The sequence below is a fragment of the Nipponia nippon genome, unplaced genomic scaffold (genome assembly GCF_047370975.1).
Source record: "Nipponia nippon isolate SJK-2023a ecotype South Korea unplaced genomic scaffold, ASM4737097v1 scaffold_42, whole genome shotgun sequence".
Classification (NCBI taxonomy): domain Eukaryota; kingdom Metazoa; phylum Chordata; class Aves; order Pelecaniformes; family Threskiornithidae; genus Nipponia; species Nipponia nippon.
In genome coordinates, this window is record NW_028262361.1 from 35,297 (window position 1) to 53,878 (window position 18,582).

Below are 18,582 nucleotides of genomic sequence, written 5' to 3' on the forward strand. Positions count from 1 at the left end.
CAGGGGCGGCGGCAGCGCTGCCGTCTGCATTTTGCGCGCCAAGCACCTGCCGACAGCGCGCCCGCGGGGCGGAAGCGGCGTTTCCTTACCGGCAGGCAGCAACGAGCGCAGCAGCGTGACTCCGCAGGCACCGCAGTATCCCATTGCCGTTACCGGTGCCGGCAGAGTGGATCATGTGCGCTGCGCTGCGCCTGCACAGATCCCGGGCGGCAGCACCGAGAGTCGGGAGGCGCGCTGCTTCTTGGGGAGTAGCCATAGCTGGAAGCCCGCAGAAAAACACACAAAACCTGCAACAAAACTGCACCTCGTGCCGCAGGGGCCGCGGCGGTAGCAGCGACTACGGTGCACCGAAAGCGCCCGAGAGCAATGCGGCTTCCAGGCAGCCACGTCCATATAAACTACACCTCCCAGCATGCCCCGGGGAACCAACATGGCCGACCGGAAGCCCCGTGCAGCAATCCATGCTTTCTGACCCTGCGGGGACACCGTTCCCCTCGCCGCTGACGTACTCGGAAGCCCTGCCGAGAACCTCCGCGGCTCCGGGCACCTCCACCGCCGGCAACGACCCAGGGCGGCGCCAACCTGCCCGGCTCCGGCCACCGGCAGTGCGGAAAGTACCTCAGCTTTCCCTGCGCCAGGTCCCCCGGGAACAGCGTCTCAGTCGGACTGGAGCGTGCAGCAGCCTCCGGTCGTCCCAGCCCCTCGCCCGTCCAGAAAGCGCCTGCCTGTAGCAGCGGCAGAACCGCTGCTGCCCGGAGGGGAAAGGAATGGCTCGGGGCAAAGCTCCCCAGGCTGCCCGTGTCCCGTGCGGAGCTGGGGGTCCAGAAGCAAAGGAGCTATGGGAGGGGGGAGCAGGGGAGCGGGGGAACGAGACTGGAGGGCAGGGGACGCGGGGGGCACGTCACGGGGAAAAAAAAACCCGCACGGGGGGAAAAACCTTGTGTGGGGGGACGTTTGGGTGGAGAGCACTTGGGAGGGCGCAGAGACAGGCAGAGGAGGACGGGGGGGCGGAGACGGACACGGACGGACAGCAGCTGTGTGTGGGTAGAAAGGTGCACGGGGGGACACGGGTGGGGATGACCTACACCAGGGGGTCCGCCCGGCATAATCCACAGCAGATAACTCACCTGGGATAAGCCGCAACGGATATTCCGCTCCGGAGAAGGAATCCACGCCAGATAATCCCCAGCAATGCCCCTCAAACTGCCAGCTTTGGCCCAAATTGGTACAGGTTTTTCGTTTGGTTGGTTTTGGGGTTTTTTTGTTTGTTGTTTGCTTTTACATAATACAAAACTTGGGGTTTTCTGCTTTTCCAAAATATTCAGTTTTGGGGTTTTCCGGCACTTTTCCACAACATAACAATTGGTGATTTTTGCTTTTCTGCATTAAAATGGGGGCATGCTTGCTTTCCAGCTGCACAAATCCAGGCGGATTCAGCTTTCCTGGGAGCCCCAAACTGTGTTGCTCCCCCCCTTCAAATTGCATGGCCCCACAGGGGAAAGTCCCCGTTTGGGGGAAACTGGCCCCAAAGCGGGATGGGAAAAGGGGGAAGGGACAGCTTTGGAAAGTGCTTTTATATCTTCAATAGAGATTCGAGGGGGAGGTAGAGTTTTTAAATCCTTTCTATAAACAGGGTTTCTTTGCATTTTAAAAACCTTCTATAGCATCGACATTTACACTTACGTAGCTAGTTACACATACATATATTCAGGGAACAGATACATTTTATGCATATTATCTGTTTACGCTGATATCTATTTACACATACGTGTCTATTTACACTTTCATAGATTTACACTTAGATATCATCTCTACTTACAAGTCCGTGTCTATTTACACTTATTATTATATAGAACATCTGTTTAGATGAGCTGGCTGTTTAGGCTTGGATATTTTGACACTTTGATATCTTAGACTTCTCTCTTTAGACTTAGATATCTACTTACAATTCTGTTTGTTTAGACTTAGTTATCTGTTTACACTTCTATATAACCTTTACTTCAATTACACAGAATACCTATTTAGGCTTACTCTGTGACACACGGTAAGCATAGATACCTCTACCTATCCAGACTTTTTTCTATTTTAAATTCCTTCATATACATCATCTTTTTTTGCACTTTAAACTCCTTTGTTTCTTAACATATAGACAAGTTCTTTTTTTTTTTAAACCCTATCTATATTTAGATTTTTTAATATTCTAAAATCCTTTATATAATATAGCAGATACAGGTTTGTATTTTGAAATCCTTTTTTTTAGATATAATAAATGAATACTATTTTTCAACATATAAATAAAGGCGAGAGATTTTTCTCTACTGCAATACCTCGCACCCGTATTTAGAGTTTTTAATGTTTTTAATCACACACGTGAGTTTTCAGGCATTTTGGGGTTGGGGCTGGGGCTGTGACCCCCCTTCTCTGGGGGGAAACCTCCCCGTGACACCTTCATCCCCCACTCACCTGCTCCTCTGTTTCATCATCACCCCCCCAGTGACACTGGGGTGCCCCAAATGACATCATCACCCCCCAGGCCCCTCCACTCCCCCTTTTTAATCACCCCCAAAAAAAGGCACAAAACAAGGAAAACAGCCCCGACCGGCAGCTCGCTACTTTAATAATGCCGTTTACATATGTAGGCGCCCCCCCGAAAAGGGGAGCTCCGCCAGAGAAATAAAATGGGGGCAGCCCCCCCAAACGGTTGCAGCCCCCCCCAGCCCCTGTCCCGCAAGCCGGCGGCTGCCCCACGCCGCGGGGGGAGCCTGCCAGGGGACGGTGACGCACCTCTCGCTCAGGCTCTGCTCTGCCGTGCTCCCCCTCCGTTCCCGCGCTGGGACGGGCTCCCCGGGGCAGCGAACCTCCCCGCTCCCTCTTGGCCCAGGACTCTCCCCACCAGACAGCCCTCGCTGACGCACCCGCGGGGCACCCGCCGGAGACAGAGCCAGGAGCCTCCAGGCACGGGGCCGGCCCCTTACCCTCGGGACGCTTCACGACCGGCAGGCCAACCTGGGCAGGGGGGTACCTAGCGAGCATCACGAGACGCTTGCAACGAGACACCTGAAAAACAAAAATCCCAAGCGATATTTCCGCATGTGAAAAAAATAGCACAGCAGCGAGTAGAGGAATTCAGTCAGAGCAAGGGAGAGGAGAGCAGTTGAGATCAAGGAGGATTCTAGGTAAGCGGGTCAGCTCAAAATACAATACATCCTTTAAAAGCTAAAGCGACTTGAACGCTTCCAATCAGCATTAAGACTAAGCGGTACGATTCTGAACACGTTCTTCACATAAAAGTACACGCTCTTGCCGGCGTTGGAAAACGTCTCACCCCTTCCTTACGGCACGGCTGCAGGGAGACAACCCTGCAAGGCTGCAGGACACGGGCATACCGCAATCAGAATCTACGCTTACAGATCTGCCACAACAGCTACGGCCCTTGCGCTGCTGCTGCTGCTGCTGCACATCTTGCTGGCTCGGTCGATAAAGCTGGAAGCAAAGTGTAACACTTTCAAGAGTAAAAGGAAAAACAAAGGACAAATCACAGCAATTCACTTTATACTAAAAAAGCTGTGCGTGTGTTTATAGACATCCAATAAAAATACTTCTACTGGAGAAGGACTGGATTTTCCTTTTGCGTTAATTTAACTTGCACAGCTGTGAATTGATACCAGCAGATTATCTGTCTCCAAGATACGCAGTTATCATTTGACCAGGGTTTTTTTGCGCCTTACGTCATTAGGAGCGACATCTGGCCAGCCGCACTGCCCAAGAGAGATGCTACTGAACTGCCAGGGAAACGCACCCTTGAAAGCCAGACAGAAAGTACTTCAGAGCACTCTGTCAAACGAGCAGGGGGGAAAAAAACCCGTAACGTTCAGTTGCCTCTCTTGGTCAACGTTTAGAACAAATACCTAACTGCTTAAATACACCTAAGCAATTGTACGCCACAGCTAGTTGGCAGTTACAGCTGAAACAACGCAAGGCAGTTTGTATATACAATTTTAACTTTTTTTTCCTAAAGTTACATTTAGGATCGAAAAATCAGTGAGAGAAGAGATCCCCCATATGGTTTTACTTCGGGGGCGGGGGGGGACAGAATCAAATCCCTGAGGCTGCAATGCGTAAGGCTACCAAAAAGGACTGGCAGATTTGCTAACGCTTTTGGCTGCACCGAAGCATGCAGAGGAACGCGTTTTTATGATATCTCGGCTGTTGCAACTGAGAACCAGCGATGCCATCAACTTCCGGAAGACGTGCTGTGCTCGGGTCTTTGGAAGGAAATTGACTTTTTTTTTTTTTTTTTTTTTTTTTTTTTTTTTTTTTAAGAGAGCGGAAAGTCTCGCTGCTGCTGACTTCTACTGCCAAGCGCATCACCTCTGAAGATCCCCGCTCTGATGGGGAGTTCATAAAACACAACTTCTTTGAATGAGAAAGATTTCCATTCTGGAAAATCTCTTTCCAACTGAAGTAAGAAATCACATGCTGTAGGTTAAGGAAAAAGGACGCTGCCGAAGCAGTGACTCACCGAAACCACGTCAGGACTCGCTGTCGCTAGTTACAAGGCTGGCAATGCTTCCCGGGAAAGCCTAGTAAACGCGCGGAAGCGACGCCGATTCCTCCTCTTTTGTCCACGTCTCTCCTTTGTTGACCTTGATTGCTTTTAGTACGGATGCTAGTATCTCAGTAAGGTTTTCAAGTACTACTATAAGATATTTTAAAAACTTATTGACTGAAAAAGCATACAGCGTTTATGATGAAAACAAAAAGTCTGTTTCTTCTGAACATCTGAACTCTTACAAAGATTTTCTTTCCTCTTTTAGGACAAAATTATTTTCCCAATATCATTTCACAGTAAGCACACAGAAACAGAAGATTGTGCTTTCAGGAAGGCAAAATAAACAGAGGGAAGTCCACTTTGCACAGGCAGAACACACTCCAGCGCAGACCTTATTTTTAGTATCTGTGTTAAAATATTTCATAGAAAAACTACAGAAGGAAGGAGAGTTGGCACATTCTTAACGTTAACTTTGAAGTCCATACTACAAGCGCCTTAGGAAAAATGCAGACACGCATCTCAGACGTACCTTGTACTCACAGACCGCTATGGATCCTTTCCGTCCATCTTGCACTTTCACGGCAGAAGAAAGGGCGACCACGGTGAAATGGTGGCAGCTGACACTTTGCTGAGAGAGAAAAAAAAAACCTTTATCATAAAGCTGGGTAGGAATCTAAAGCTTCCCGGGTTTTGTGAAGTTTTGTGAAGACTACAACTGAGTGGAGGAAAAAGTATTTTGCATCATCTTTGTGCTAAAGGAGCAGCAGCCGCCAGAGCATTCACACACCATGCGGGGAGTCGCACGCTCACCACCCAAGACTTGAACTGCTCGGACCGGAGGCCCTTCGCAGTGGGCAGCTTCACTGAGCTGACCCGTGCCCCTTTTCAACTCCTCACTCACACACGCATGCACGCTCGCCCTCGGGCGCTTTCTCTCCCCTCAGGCTCAACCCTAGGTCTCCCCGAAGCAGTCTCTCCAACACGATATACGCCAGGCGAATATGTCGAGTGGTACAGCAGTGAAGAGCAGCTCGAGCTGGATGCCTCCAGAGAGGGACCCCGAACAAAGAAAGCTCTGGGCAATTATACCCTCGCAGTTTAAGTTCCCCTCCCCTTGGGCGACAGTTCAGTCCAACAGCAATATTTGGGTCTGGGCTCTTCTTGTTCCATATTGGATCCTTTCCCTGTCTCCAGGCAGGACGTTCCTTTTCTTATCTTGAACAGCTGCAGCTCCTGCCAATGGTCGCGGCTACCTTATCTTCCTGGTTTGCACCGGTTTCAGGCCCTTCCTTCACGTAGCGAGGCAGGAGCTCAGCATACGGTCTGCGGATCCAGGTGAAAGCTCAGGGCGTGCAGTCTGAGGCTGCAGCAGGCCTTGCTCCTCGCGCTAGGTATTGGATTCTATTTGAGCTACAAAGTGACTTCTGCAACATTTAGTACAGTTGTTGACACAGGCCACAAGAGCTTTTGCATTTTTTGAGATGACCGTGTCTCTTTTTGGCTCATTGGCAGCTTTAGTTTCACTAGAACCACTTTCATAGATACACGTCAGTGACAGACAGACACCTACGTACATTTTCTCAAACCTACATATAGCCAAGACTTCCTCGCCCTGCATGTCCCAAGTTGAATATTTTTGTTAAAGAGTACAGCAACCCATCTGTCCTTGTGAACTGCCTCCTTGCAAAAAAGGAATGATTTTTCCCAGGCTGTTTCTCCAAGCAGTCAAGATATTTTAAAACTGCAGTTGTGCCACCAAACCTGCTTAGGGTCTCTCCCAGCTTTTGGCTGTCCTTACATTTCACAGGCACACGCTCTATTCCGTCTTCCAACAGCAAAAATACGGCACGCGCTCGGACCCGGAGCACAACCCTACAGACATCCACACGCACCTTGCTGTTTTGACGAGGAGCCACCGAGCCTCCCTGCGAGCACGGCTGCGCACGCAAGATCAGTTTCACCTACGCTGATTTCAGTCAAAGTAGCTTCTGAAGCTTTAAACTGAAAACCGTACCTTGACACTTTGCCACAGCAGAAGTAATCCGTAACTGGAACTCCACAAAAGTGTAGTAACACAAATTGCAAACCCACAGCAGCAACAGCTTCAGAAATATTTAGACCAGGAACAAGGGAGAAAAATAAAACAGCTTCACCGCGTACACAGAAAGTAGCAGACAGAGAAAAGGGTCAGCGTTCGTAGCCCTTACAGAAAACAGACATTCTCCTTCCGTTTCTAAACCCATCCGTTAGGTCTAAATATCGCAGCACTACCGTGGCAATATTGAGAGTCAGGAACAACAGCCCTGCCGCCAGACATTTACATAGCAGGACACAAACAGAGGGACATGTTTTGCCACACACAACGCTGAATTTCCTGAAAGTTTATGTTCACCAAAAATAGCCATTTGGAACATATCGCCAAACAACATTTGGCAATAAAACTTTAGTGTGTTTGACACACACAAATTTTTTGGTAACTTGCTATTTGCTTCCTGTTATTGTTTTTCTTCCTTCAGAAATTCTACTTGTAGCCAAGTTATTCACTACTGGTTTAAGCATTTATCTTCCCAGTATTACCAGCACGTTTACACAGGCAGGTAACTTAACTGCTCTTCTAAAACTGTCCAAACGACAATTACAGCCAGTAATTGAGGAGTTAAAGAGAGGAAAAGGAGAGGTCAGGCAGCAAAAGAGCTCTGCAGGCTGCCACCAGTCAACACCACACTTTTTTCTTTTTTTTTTTTTTTAAACCACCCCCCCCCACCAAAATTCACCCCCCCCACAAAACCCACAACGCCTCCCCCCAAAAAAAACAACATAAAAAAAAAACCACACATGATCTCGTGTTTTTCTTTTTTCTTTGGGAGCTCATCCCTGTCTCAGCACATTGTCTTGTCAGAGCACAAAGTGCAAATGATCTGTATCCCAATAACATTTGCATGTGATGAATACATGTTCAGAAATAGTCCAGATCTGTAAGACTGGTGTTATTTTTGTGGTTTTAATAATCGTAACTCAATTTTATTGACTGACACATTTGTAAGGAAACTAACTTCTAAATGTAGCGTCTCCTTGGGTAAAAAAAAAGTGTTAGAGACTGAAAAAAATTATGATTCAGAGTTCCCAGCCATGACGGAGCCGTGGGAAAATTAATGAAAGTGAAGACAAACAGCAGCAACATTAAGTGAAATTTGGCTTTAATCCTGATCATGTACTTAAGAGACTTTCCAGGTCTACACCCGAATCCTATGAACGACTAGTCCTTTTTTGGAAGGACAAACTTTTTTACGTAAAAGTCCTAGATCGAAGGCTCCACGGAACAGAACGCGGATTGAGCCACAGGACACCTTGCCATCAACACTCTAATGAAGAAAAAAAAAAAAAAATCGAACAAAAATCAAGTTTAAACACCAGTTTCCACCATGTTTCATTCATTACATTTCTAGTGGCATCTAGGTACTCAAAAATTAACCGTATTGACAGCACGTATTACTAAACATTTAGTTATGCATATAAAACTAAAAAGCTATTTCCAACTTGTCCATAAAATTAGTGTCAACACACAGAAGAGAAACACTTGACCCTAAAGAAGGTAACAGGCAGCTCTTAATCTATCATAGACAAAAGTTCATTCTTTTACCTCAATGGAAAACATTCGTAACTACCAAGAGACCAACTCAGGAACGAGGCATGCTCTGTTAACTGCAATTTTTCATTAGCTTTTCTACACTAGCAGCAAATTTGCCTTTTCTCTGGGTTTGATGTGGAGGATCTGTAGCATCCTTGAACTCACAAATGTTTCTCCTTGCTCCCCCAGCCCCATACACGCGATTACCTGAGCAGCAAGTGGAATCAACCATGCAGGATTTTTTTCACATGACGCAGAAGGTGACACTGGGAAAAGAGGCGGCAAAAAGTGAACCAGTTTGTCACACGCAGCCAATGGTGAAAACACAGGGGAGGATTCTGCCGCAAGGGCTGTGCAGGGCCAGGCCATGCACCTCAGGAGCTCCAACCAGCTGGTTTCTCTCCCCTTCGCCAGGTACCGGGGAGACACCGCTGCCTCATGCTGCCACTTCACCTGCAGCCTCTCCCCCCGGAGAGCCGGGGGACCCCCACCTCACTTCTGCCCACAGGACCAGGAGAGACCCTCCACGCAGAGAGAGGCGTATGGCGTGGACTCAGTCCCCAAGGGAAGAGGCCAGGCTCTGACAACTCACCTCCCTGCTGCAGACAGCCCTGCCTGCGCCTGGCTGCTCTTCAGCTCCTGCTCATTACAGCTGCAGGTAATTTTGCCTCTGGCTAATGCACACCTGGTCTCATTCCAGCTTCTGCTTGCTACAGTTCTGGCTAATTGAAGCTTCAGCTCTGCACTGAGGCTCCAGTTGATTTCAGCTCCTTTTCCTTCCAAGCTCCAGCTATCTGCAACAGTCTGGGCTTTATGACAAGGTCGTAAATCAGCCGCTGTCATAACTTGAGTATTACTATTAAACATCATAGCTGTATGTTGTATAAGTATTGATTAATTAGTTTGTATGATTAATTACTTAATAACTATTCTAAGCAGCATACAAAGAGCTGGACTCCAAGAGGGCGTAGAGGGTCTGAAAAGCACCCTTCCCCCCAGAGACCACCTCAGACGTTGAGTTCAGCCTGGTGCACGTCAGCCTCCTGAACTTCAGGGTCTGACACAACCAGACCCCCACCACCGGGGAGGGTCCGCGCACCCTGCCCACCCCCTGCTTCCTGCCAAAGCCCCCAGTGCCCTCTCGCCCCCCTGCACAAACAGCCAAACTGGCTCCTGCTTTTGGCCCCCAAACCAGCTCTACTTAGTGCCCATTTCTGAGGCCAAAACCCCAGCTGCTGAGCCTGTTCTTAAGTCCCAAAAATGCAGCACTCGACCTCTGTTCCTGAGCCCAAAACCATACGATTTAGTCCCCTCTGTCAGGTCCTGAAAACGCACGACTCAATCTGTTTCTGAGCCCCAAAATCAGCCATGTGAGCCTGTTTTCAAGTCCTAGTCTCCAGTTTCAGGCCCCAAACCAGCTCACCCTCTCTGCCTTCCGGCCCCCTTTGCAGTCCCCACATGCGCTGCTGAGGGGTGGGGGAGCGTAGCCACCCCTCAGCCCTGCACCCCCAGGGCCCCACATATGCAGTTTTGGGGAGTGCTTGGGGACTGAGGAGGGCCCGGCCCCACGCCTCCACAGGGCAACACCAGCACAGGCAGGGCATTGCTTTGTTATTGCTATTTCAGGCTTTATTTCTCCGGCACCACCCGCACTGCTGGGCCCGCATCCCAAACCCGCCCAGGCCAAAGCGCTCCCACGGGGAGCCCCAGCCAGCCGCCCCGGGAGCACAGCCCAACCCTCCTCCAGCAACTCCCGGCGGCGGCAGCCGGCCCCTTCCCCGGCCCCACAGGAGCGTCCCAGCTGCCCCTGCCCGATCCACGCCGAGAGGGGAAGAGGCCGCCCGGCCCCACTGAGGAGCAGCCGAGGGCCAGATGGGGCTGCCCCTGCTCCCTGGAGCAGTGGGGGATGCAGAGAGGGGCAGGGAAAGACCAGGATGCAGACGAGTGGGCCATGGCCCCAAGGGCCTGGGACTCACCGTAGCTCCTGCTTTCAGCACTGCTCACAGAATTTTCCAGTTCAGATGCTTCTTTCTCCGTCTCTCTCTCCTCTTCTCCAGCTCCAGTCGCTCGACTGTCCTCCGCCTAAGAGGCCACAGCGGTGCCTTATAGCTCGTGCAACACGAAGCTTCCTACGCGCGCACAGCCTCCCCACGGCCGTGCCATGCTTTTGGATACGCGTACAGACCCTGCGATGCGTGGTGGTGATTTGGTCTGCTGAAGATCACTCAGAGGGACCCTTCCTCACCCAGAAAGATTGGCTGTCTCTTGTTTGCGGCTGGAGGCACCCTCTGGCTCAGTCCCTTTGATTTCATGCTCCAGCTGCTTTACCTTTTCCTAGCCTCTTCAGCTTCGTCGGCAGCAGGTCCTGTCCAAAGCCAGTAAGTATCCACCAGTCCCCGGTCACCCACACCGCCAGGAGAATCAGGCCAAACAGAGAGAGCCCACGCAAACCTGAGGCAAATGCGGTCAACAACCACCCCAGGGAGGAACAGACAACCAAGTCCTCAGCACGGCCTCTGGGAGCGGAAGAGAACGGGTAGCCGTTGCCCGCAGGGTCCATGGCAGCTCACTCCTGCGGCAGGAGCTCCTGGAAACGCCGCTTTCCCCACACGGGCGCTCCCAGCGCCCGCATCAACGGCCGATAAAGCGCATTCCAGGGCAGCCGGCTGCTGTCGGGAAGTGCCGGGGCGGGACGCGGGGGGGGCGTCTCCTCGCGGTGCCCTTGGCGGGGGAACGGAGGGCTGGGGCCCGTCTCCTTGCGGCGAGACGAGGCGCAGGAAAGCCCCCTTCCCCCCCGCCACCGAGGCAGCCCCCGCCTCCCGGCGTGCCTCGCGGCCCACGTGACCGCCCCGCCGCCCCGGGCCGGAAGACTACAGCTCCCGGCGTGCCTCGCGGCCCACGTGACCGCCCCCGGCAGCCTCCGCCTCCTCGGGCCGTGCCCCGGGAGCCGGGCGTGGTCCCGGCGCCGGGTTCCTTCCGCCGCGCGCGGCGGGAGCGGCTTGGGCTCCTCGGAGGGCCGGGGGGGCGGTGACGGGCGCGTGCTTCCCCACCAGGCCTCGTCCCTGGGGTGCCCCGTGCTGCGGGGGGGGGGTGTCACATCACGCGGGGGTCGCGTCACACGGGGCCACGCGCACGCCCGCCCCCCTCTCCCACACACACGACAATTTCTGATATATTTTTGTTTTTAATATTTTATTATTTCTGCCATGAAAAGTACAAAGAGTCGAGTCCGGGGGTGGGGGCCAGGAGCCCGTGCCCTCTGGGGGCCCCGCTCTGCCACGGGGGGCCCTGTTGGCGCTGGGAAGCTTTCTGCCCGTGTTGGGTCCCCCCAGACAAACGGCGGGGGCCGAGCCGGGGCCCCCCGGGGTGCAGCTCTTATTGCTACTGAACTGGGGGTCCCCTCGGCCCACCCATCCTACTGGGGCTGGGGCTACCTGGACACCTGGGACCGGGGTCCCCAGGGTGGAGCCGCCCCGGGGGGCTCAGACCTTGGGGGGTGGAGGTGGCCCCGGGCAGCGGGGTCCCTTGCCTGCCCCAAGGACGTGCACACACACAGGCGGGAGGAGTAATAAATATTTACATTAACAATAAGTTAAAACTACAAGAAGCTGCAAACGGGCACGACACGATGCAACTCAAAAAGCCGGACCCAGGAGGGGCAGAGGGTCCCAGGGCTGGGAAAAGCCAGCGAAGAATCAGAAACACATAGGAACTGAAACCACTGAAAAGCAAGAAATTATCCCGACGGAGAAGAGAAAATAAATAATAATAGCAATAGTAATAATAACGACAACAACAATAATTAATAATAATAATAATAATAATAATAATAATAATAATAATAATAATAATAATAAGGATGGGGCTGCTACGAGGGGACTCAGCCTGTTGGGAGGGCTGGGGTTTCGGGGGCTTTTCTGCCCTTTTCTTTGGCCAGGATGCTAGAACTGACCAAGCAAAAGCAGCCGCCTCAGCGAGCTGAGGAGGTTGGGGAAAAAAAATGCCCGTTTTGGGGTATTTGGAGAAGGGGGGGACAGGGCAGTGTGGACAAGACCCGCCCCTGCCCCGTTTTGGGGGTGCTGGAGGCTCGGGGGCAGCGGGACACCCTGACAGCCTCGACCTCATAGCACTTGAGTGCCATCGACCCCCACGAAAATGTGCTGTGCCTGTGCTTGGGGATCACGACCTGCAGCCCTGCCTCCAAGCAACCAGGGCAGGGGCACATAACAGATTCCCACCCCCTGCAACTTCCCTCCAGCGGGGCGGTTTTGGGGGGACATCAGGGGATATTTTTTTTTTAAATTTTTTTTTTTCTTCTCTTACAAAAATAGATGGTTTTGTGTCTGTCGCTCCAGAGGAGTCACCGCTTGCTGTGTCGGTCTCTCTCCTCGCTACCGTTAGCGCTACCATTATTGTTATTATTCATTATTGTTTGTTCTTTCTCCCCCAAAAATTTCCCCCTCCCAAAAAAAGAAACAAATGGAAAAAAAGAGAAGAGAGAGCAGACATCCCCCCAGACTCCTGGACCGGAGGGGAGGGGGGGGCACGGCCCCCACTTGGCACCAGCCTAGGGACAAAATGAGCCGAATCGGGTGCACTGGTGGGGTCCGCCCCGCGGCAGCGGCCGGAGCCGGGGCTCGAACCCGCGGACCCTGGGCGCCGCTCCGGGTGGTCCGGCCACCGCCAGAGGGCGCCGCCCCGGGCAGGCGCTGCGGCGAGGGCGTGGCCGCCCACCTGGGGGTGGGATCTAGTCCTGGGCGGGGATACGCCCCCGGAGGTGGGGGCGTGGCTTGGCCGTGGGGGGCGGGGTCTCACTGAACCGGGGGCGGGGCTCCCACGCTTTCCCTCCCCACGACACCCCCGCGGCCCCGGGGGACCCCTGTGGCCCCCCCAACCCAACCCAGCCTCACCCCGGGTGGGGCAGAACACCCCTAAGGGGGGGCGGGACACCCTACTTCTCCCCATTTGGGGGTGTATGACCTCCCCAGAGGAGGAAAAAAAGGGGGAGATGTTGGTCTGGCACCTGCCCCAGGGAGTGCTGGGGGGTCCCAGGCGGGTCCCCGAGGTACCTGGGCTCCCTAGGGGTCGCCGCGGCTTCTGGCTGCTGGGGGTGGGGCACAGGTCTCTGCAGTGCCCGGGGGGGGGGTCCCCCAACGTCTCCGGGTGCTGGGGGGGGGGGGGGGTCCCCAGGGTCTTTGGGATGCCCATGACATTCCTGGGGGGGGTTTGGAGGTGACACACCCCCCCCTCCATATCCAGACTCCTTCACCATTCCCAGGGTTTTCGGGATGCCTGGGGGGGTCCCCAGAGTGTCCTGGGGGATTCTCCTGTCCTTCCAGAGTGGTGGGGCTGGAGGATCTTCAGGGGTGCCCCCAGCATCTCCATGCCCCCACAGTGTCCAAGAACTATGGGGCACCTGGGAGAGTCCTTAGGGTGTCCATGGTGCCCATGGAGGGGGGTCCCCAAGGTCTCCAGCCGTCCAGGGGAGTTCTCCATGGTCTCCAGGGTGGAGAGGTCCCCACAGTGTCCTTGGTGCCGGGGGGGGGGGGGGGAGGGGGGGGTCCCCCCACACCACAGTCTCCAGGGTATCCTTGAGGTGTCCCCATGGTGTCCTTGGTGCCCATGGAGGGGGTCCCCAGGTGTCCAGGGGGGTTCTCCATGGTCTCCAGGGTCTCCTTGGTGCTCATGGGGATCCCTGTGGCCTGGTGGTGCCAGGGGACCCGGTCCAGGGGGCTAGTGGGGCAGGGCTCAGGCTTTGTGCTGTTTGCTGGTCTTGAAGGAGACTTGGAGCACGCGGTCACCCAGGCGGTAGCCATTGAGGCTGGCGATGGCCATGGCCGCCTCCTCATAGTTGGTCATGGTGACGAAGCCGAAGCCCTTGCACTTGTTGGTGGCGAAGTCGCGGATGACCTTGACGTTGGTGACAGCACCGAAGGGCCCAAAGAGCTGCCAGAGGACGCTCTCATCCGCCTCGGGCGCCAGGTTGTAGACGAAGATGCACCAGCCAGCGCCGGGGGCCCCCAGGCCCACCCCAGCCAGCCCTGGCACTGCCTCAATGGCCAGTGGGGAGAACCTGGGCAGCAGCGACAGCGGGCTGGCCTGGGGTCAGGGCGCCCGGACGCCGGGTTCCCCCCCCAGGACACATGGGTTCCCTCCTGCCAGGGTCCCCAGCCCGTGCACGGGGCTGGGGGTGCAGAGCTGGACTAGGGGGGGTTGGGGGGGTGGGGAGGGACCGTTACCTCTTCACGCCGTAGGCCACATTCAGCAAATTGTCAAGCCTGGAGGGGACAAGAGGCCATTAGGGGGACACGGGGGTGTGCCCACGTAGGTGTCCCACACCTGTGGTGGCCCCATTCCCTGGGGAGCATTCACATGGTGCTGGGCATGTCCCACGCTCTGTGGTGGCCCCATCTCCCGGGGCGCCCCGTTCCCAGGGATGTCCCACCCCCGGGGCACGCGGGCACATTGGGCTCACCGGAAGCGCTGGGGCGGGTGGTGCAGGGCACCGTAGCGGCGGGCACTGGGGCAGAGGCTGAGCAGGGCCCCCCCTGACTTCTGGCCCGGGCTGTTGGCAAACTTGACGGTGATGGGCTCGGCGGCACCCAGCGGTTTCTGCCCATGCAGCCCCCGGACGGCCTCCTCTGCCTCCACGCGCTTGTCGAACCGGATGAAGCCCACCCCCCGCGAGACACCTGCGTGTGGGGCATCCAGGGAACAGAGCCCTGAGACTCTGCCGCACAGCCGCGGGACCCTCCCCTCCACAGACCCACCCACAGGACTGAGGCATCCAGGGAATTTCCCCCCACAGACACACCCATGGGACCCATGTGTCCGAGGAATTCCCTCCCAGACACCCCACTGCCCACCCATAGGACCCAGGCATCCGGGAAACATTCTCCCACCCCACAGACCCTACTAGGAACCCAGGCGTCTTGGCAGCCCCCCTTCCCCTGGGGGACTCAGGCACCTGGGCGCACCTGTGACCTGGTCGACGAGGATGCGGGAGGTGATGATGCGGCCGTACTGGGAGAAGAGCTGCTCCATCTCCTTCTGCCCCATGGCCTTGGGGAGGCCGCTCACGTAGAGGTTGGCATCACGGATGGAAGCAGAGCTGGGCCGGGCATAGGACACCTGGGGGGGGTGGGTCAGCCCTGGGGAGCTAGGTGTCCAGGTGCCAGAGCTGCCTTCCACCCACGGGCTCCCCCTCTCAGGGACCCAGGCATCTGCCCCACCCCGCCAAGGATCCCCCTAGCATCACCCCCAGAGGGACCCCCTGGTGCCCACCCCCCTCAGGAACCTCAGCATCTGCTTACTCTGAGGGACCTCAGCATCCACCCCCCCACATCCCCCCGGTGCCCACCCCCCCGAGGGACCCTGGAGTCTGGCACCTTGATGGTCTTGGTCTGCAGCTTGAGGCCGTTGAGGGTGCTGATGGCCTTGTCGGCGTCACCCGCCTCAACGTAGTTGACAAAGCCGTAGCCCAGGCTCTGCCCTGGGGCGTGGGGTCAGCACCGAGGGTGGCCCCAGCACCAGGCACAGTTGTCCCATTCCCGGTTCCCGTCCCACCCTTGTCCTACCCCCTGTCTCCAAGGCCCATTTCCGTCCCATCTTCAACTCTGTTCCTGTGGGTCCCCATCCCCACATGTCCCCACGTCCCTGTACCAAGGATCCTGTGGTCGAGCTTGCAGGACCTGATGCCCCCAGAGAGGTTCCTGAAGTTGCCTCTGTCCCCATGATTCTATCCACATGCCCATCCCTGTCCCAGTCCCCACGGGTCCCCATGTCCCATCTCCCTGTATCCCGTGTCCAGTCTCCCCATGCTCCATGTCCCCATGCCCTATCTGCCCGTGTTCCATGTCCCATCTCCCCATGTCCCATCTCCCCGTGCCCCATCGTCCCCATGTACTGTTTCCCCATGTCCCATGCCCCTGTATCCCATCTACCTGTGTCCTGTGTCCCTTGTCCCATCTTCCTGTGTCCAGTCTCCCCATGTTCCACATCCCCGTGTCCCATCTGCCCCTGTCCCTGTGTCCCATCTCCCCGTATCCTGTCTCCCCATGTCCTATGTCCCCATGTCTTATCTGCCCGTGTCCCAGGTCCTGTGTCCCTGTGTCCTGTCTCCCCTGTCCCGTACCGGTGACCTTGTCGCGGACGAGCTTGCAGGACTCGATGTCTCCAAGGCTGCCAAAGAGACTCCGCAGCTCCTCCTGGCTCATGCTCTGGGGCAGGTAGTTGACGATCAGGTTGGTTTTGCTGTCGTCGGCCGTGGTGGGGCCTGGAGGGGCCCCATTGGGCAGCGCCGCCGCCACCCCCGGCCCTGGCACCGCCACTACTGGCACGGCCACGGGGATGGGGACGGGGCCACAGCCCGATGGCCCTGGGGTGCTGGGAGCCTGGGCCTCCACCGTGCTCAGGATCTGCTGACGGGATGGATGGGTGTCACCAGGGCATCTCCATCATGGGGACAATGGAGGGACAGGGACATGGGGACAGCGGAGGGACAGAGACACCAGGGGCATGGGGACAGTGCAGGGATGGGGAGACAGGCACGGGGAACCCCAGGCGGTGGGGACACGGAGTCATCACCGAGATGAAGCAGGAATGGAGCCATGGGTGGACACGGGGATGGGGACAGCAAGACACGGCAGCGGGGATGAGGACATCGGAGGGGGAAACAGGGACAACTCGGGTGGGGATGTGGGGGCAGGGGGCTCTTCGGGGCCCAGGCGCTTGGGTCCCCACAGACTGACCCCCCCCAGCAGGGCAGGAGGCGACCCAGGCGTCCGGGCTCCCGCAGACCCCCCGCCGCCCCAAAGCGGGAGGGGACTCGGGCGTCTGGGGCGCCCCTCCCCCCGGGGGATAATCCCCCATTGTGCAGCGGAGCCCCCGCCCCTCCCCCCCCGCACAATAGTGGGGGACAATGGGCTTTTGTCGCCGGGAGACGGGACACCCGGGGCCGCCAGCCACGGCCGAGGGACCCGGGCGTCCGGGGGCTGCCCGCCCCCCCCGGCGGGGCAGGGACCCGGGCGTCCGGGCCCGCGGGAGCTGCCCCGGGGCTGAACGGGGTGGAGGGGCCGGACGCCTGGGTCCTTCGGGGGGCACTGTGCCTTTACGGGCTGGGGGACCGGGGGGGGCGGCACGAGCGATGGCGGGGTGTCTGTCCATCCGTCCGTCCGCCCGCCCGCCCGCGGGGCAGCGACAGCCCCGAAATTGGCCGGTGAGAAAAGTGAAATCAGAAAAACCGAAAATCACCAAATCGGATTGAGAAAATGGGATTTGCGGGCAACACAAACACACACATGGACGCGGACACACGCCCAACGCAGCAACACGCGCCTCTGCCACGCACGCCCGCTCCGCACGGGAACGGGGGCTGCGCGTGTCCGCATCTCGCGTGTGAGCGCGCGTCTCCTCCCCGCACACACGTGTCCCCGCGCCCACACGCTCAAGCGAAGGCGCGTGCGTGTGCACCGGCACACGCGTGTGCACCTGTGTGCAGGCCCCTGCATGCTGCGCGCACGCGTGTGCTTGCGGCAGTGGCTCCGCACGGTCGCGGTGCCAAACGGAGAAGGACTGGGGGGGCAGGAGATGGCGGGGCCCCCCCCGCCCTTGCACACCCACATCCCGCACAAGCACACAGGGCACACCCACGTCCCAGCACAGCGGATGCCACATGGGCCGAGGCACCCTGCACACCGTGTGACACGCGCGTGCCCCCGTTGCACGCACATGCATGTGCCCTCAACATGCCATGCACACGCATGTGCACGCAGCTCTCGCAGCGCTCCCGTCCCCGCCCAAGCGTGTCACACGCTCACGGGGCCACTGCGCGGAGGGGGATACGCAGAGGCGATGGGGACGGGGGTGCTGGGGGGCCAGGGGGTGAAGGGTGGGGGACACGGGAGCGGGGGGACGTGGAGAAGGGGGGATGCCAGGTGCCCGAGAGCCGGGGGGGAACGGGACGGAGCTTTCGGGAGACGGAGGACGCTGGGGGTGCCGGCCGCGCCCCCCCGACAACACCCCCAAGCCCCGCGGCCCCTCCCCCCGCTCCTACCGTCACCATCGTCGCGGGGCCGCGGCCGGGGGGCGCTGCTCGGGGGGGCCCCCGCACGGCTCGGGGGGCAGCGGGGGGCCCCGCGGCGGGGGCGCTCCCGGGGGCTCGGCCGCGGCGTCGGGCGCTGCGAGCGGCAGCCCCGTCGGTCCTTTAAACGTCCTTGGGCGGCCGCGGGGCGGGGCCCCCCCAAACCGCCGCGGTGGGCGCGGCCCGCCCCCCCCCGCTCCGCGATGGCTCCGTCCGCCCCCCCCGCCCGCAGGTGGGTCGGTCCGCCCCCCCCGATACCCCAAAATGGACCGGCCCCCCACGGCCCGCGCCTGCCCCCCCGGCGAAGCCCATTGGCTGCCG

The 18,582-nt window shown here is 57.2% G+C and overlaps 1 protein-coding gene and 1 long non-coding RNA gene across 45 annotated transcripts in view; both read right to left on the reverse strand.

The window, feature by feature from the left end:
- Positions 1–11,022, reverse strand: part of LOC148052858 (uncharacterized) — a 39,615-nt gene extending 28,593 nt beyond the window's left edge. For 18 of the 43 annotated variants that reach the window (XR_015709102.1, XR_015709097.1, XR_015709091.1 and 15 more), the window contains exons 1-2: positions 10,157–11,022; positions 90–5,180 (exon numbers count right to left, since the gene is read on the reverse strand). This is a non-coding gene — a long non-coding RNA (uncharacterized LOC148052858). Of the gene's footprint in view, positions 1–89; positions 5,181–7,378; positions 7,915–8,387; positions 8,447–10,156 lie in introns of those variants that run through there. The other 25 variants (XR_015709065.1, XR_015709069.1, XR_015709068.1 and 22 more) reach the window with 21 other exon arrangements.
- A 364-nt stretch (positions 11,023–11,386) lies between these two features.
- On the reverse strand, positions 11,387–18,350 carry ELAVL3 (ELAV like RNA binding protein 3). Of its 2 annotated transcripts, none has more exons than XM_087778008.1 (7): positions 18,235–18,350; positions 16,315–16,597; positions 15,569–15,672; positions 15,158–15,311; positions 14,656–14,872; positions 14,420–14,458; positions 11,387–14,274 (listed from the first exon to the last, which is right to left on the reverse strand). In XM_087778008.1, exons 1-7 carry the CDS (start codon positions 18,241–18,243, stop codon positions 13,929–13,931), a joined length of 1,152 nt encoding a protein of 383 aa, XP_087634134.1. In that variant the 5' UTR covers positions 18,244–18,350; the 3' UTR covers positions 11,387–13,928. The 2 variants fall into 2 exon arrangements, with proteins under 2 accessions (XP_087634134.1, XP_087634135.1); XM_087778009.1 differs by having other exon boundaries at positions 11,387–14,253; positions 18,235–18,342.
- Between the last annotated feature and the right edge of the window lie 232 nt (positions 18,351–18,582).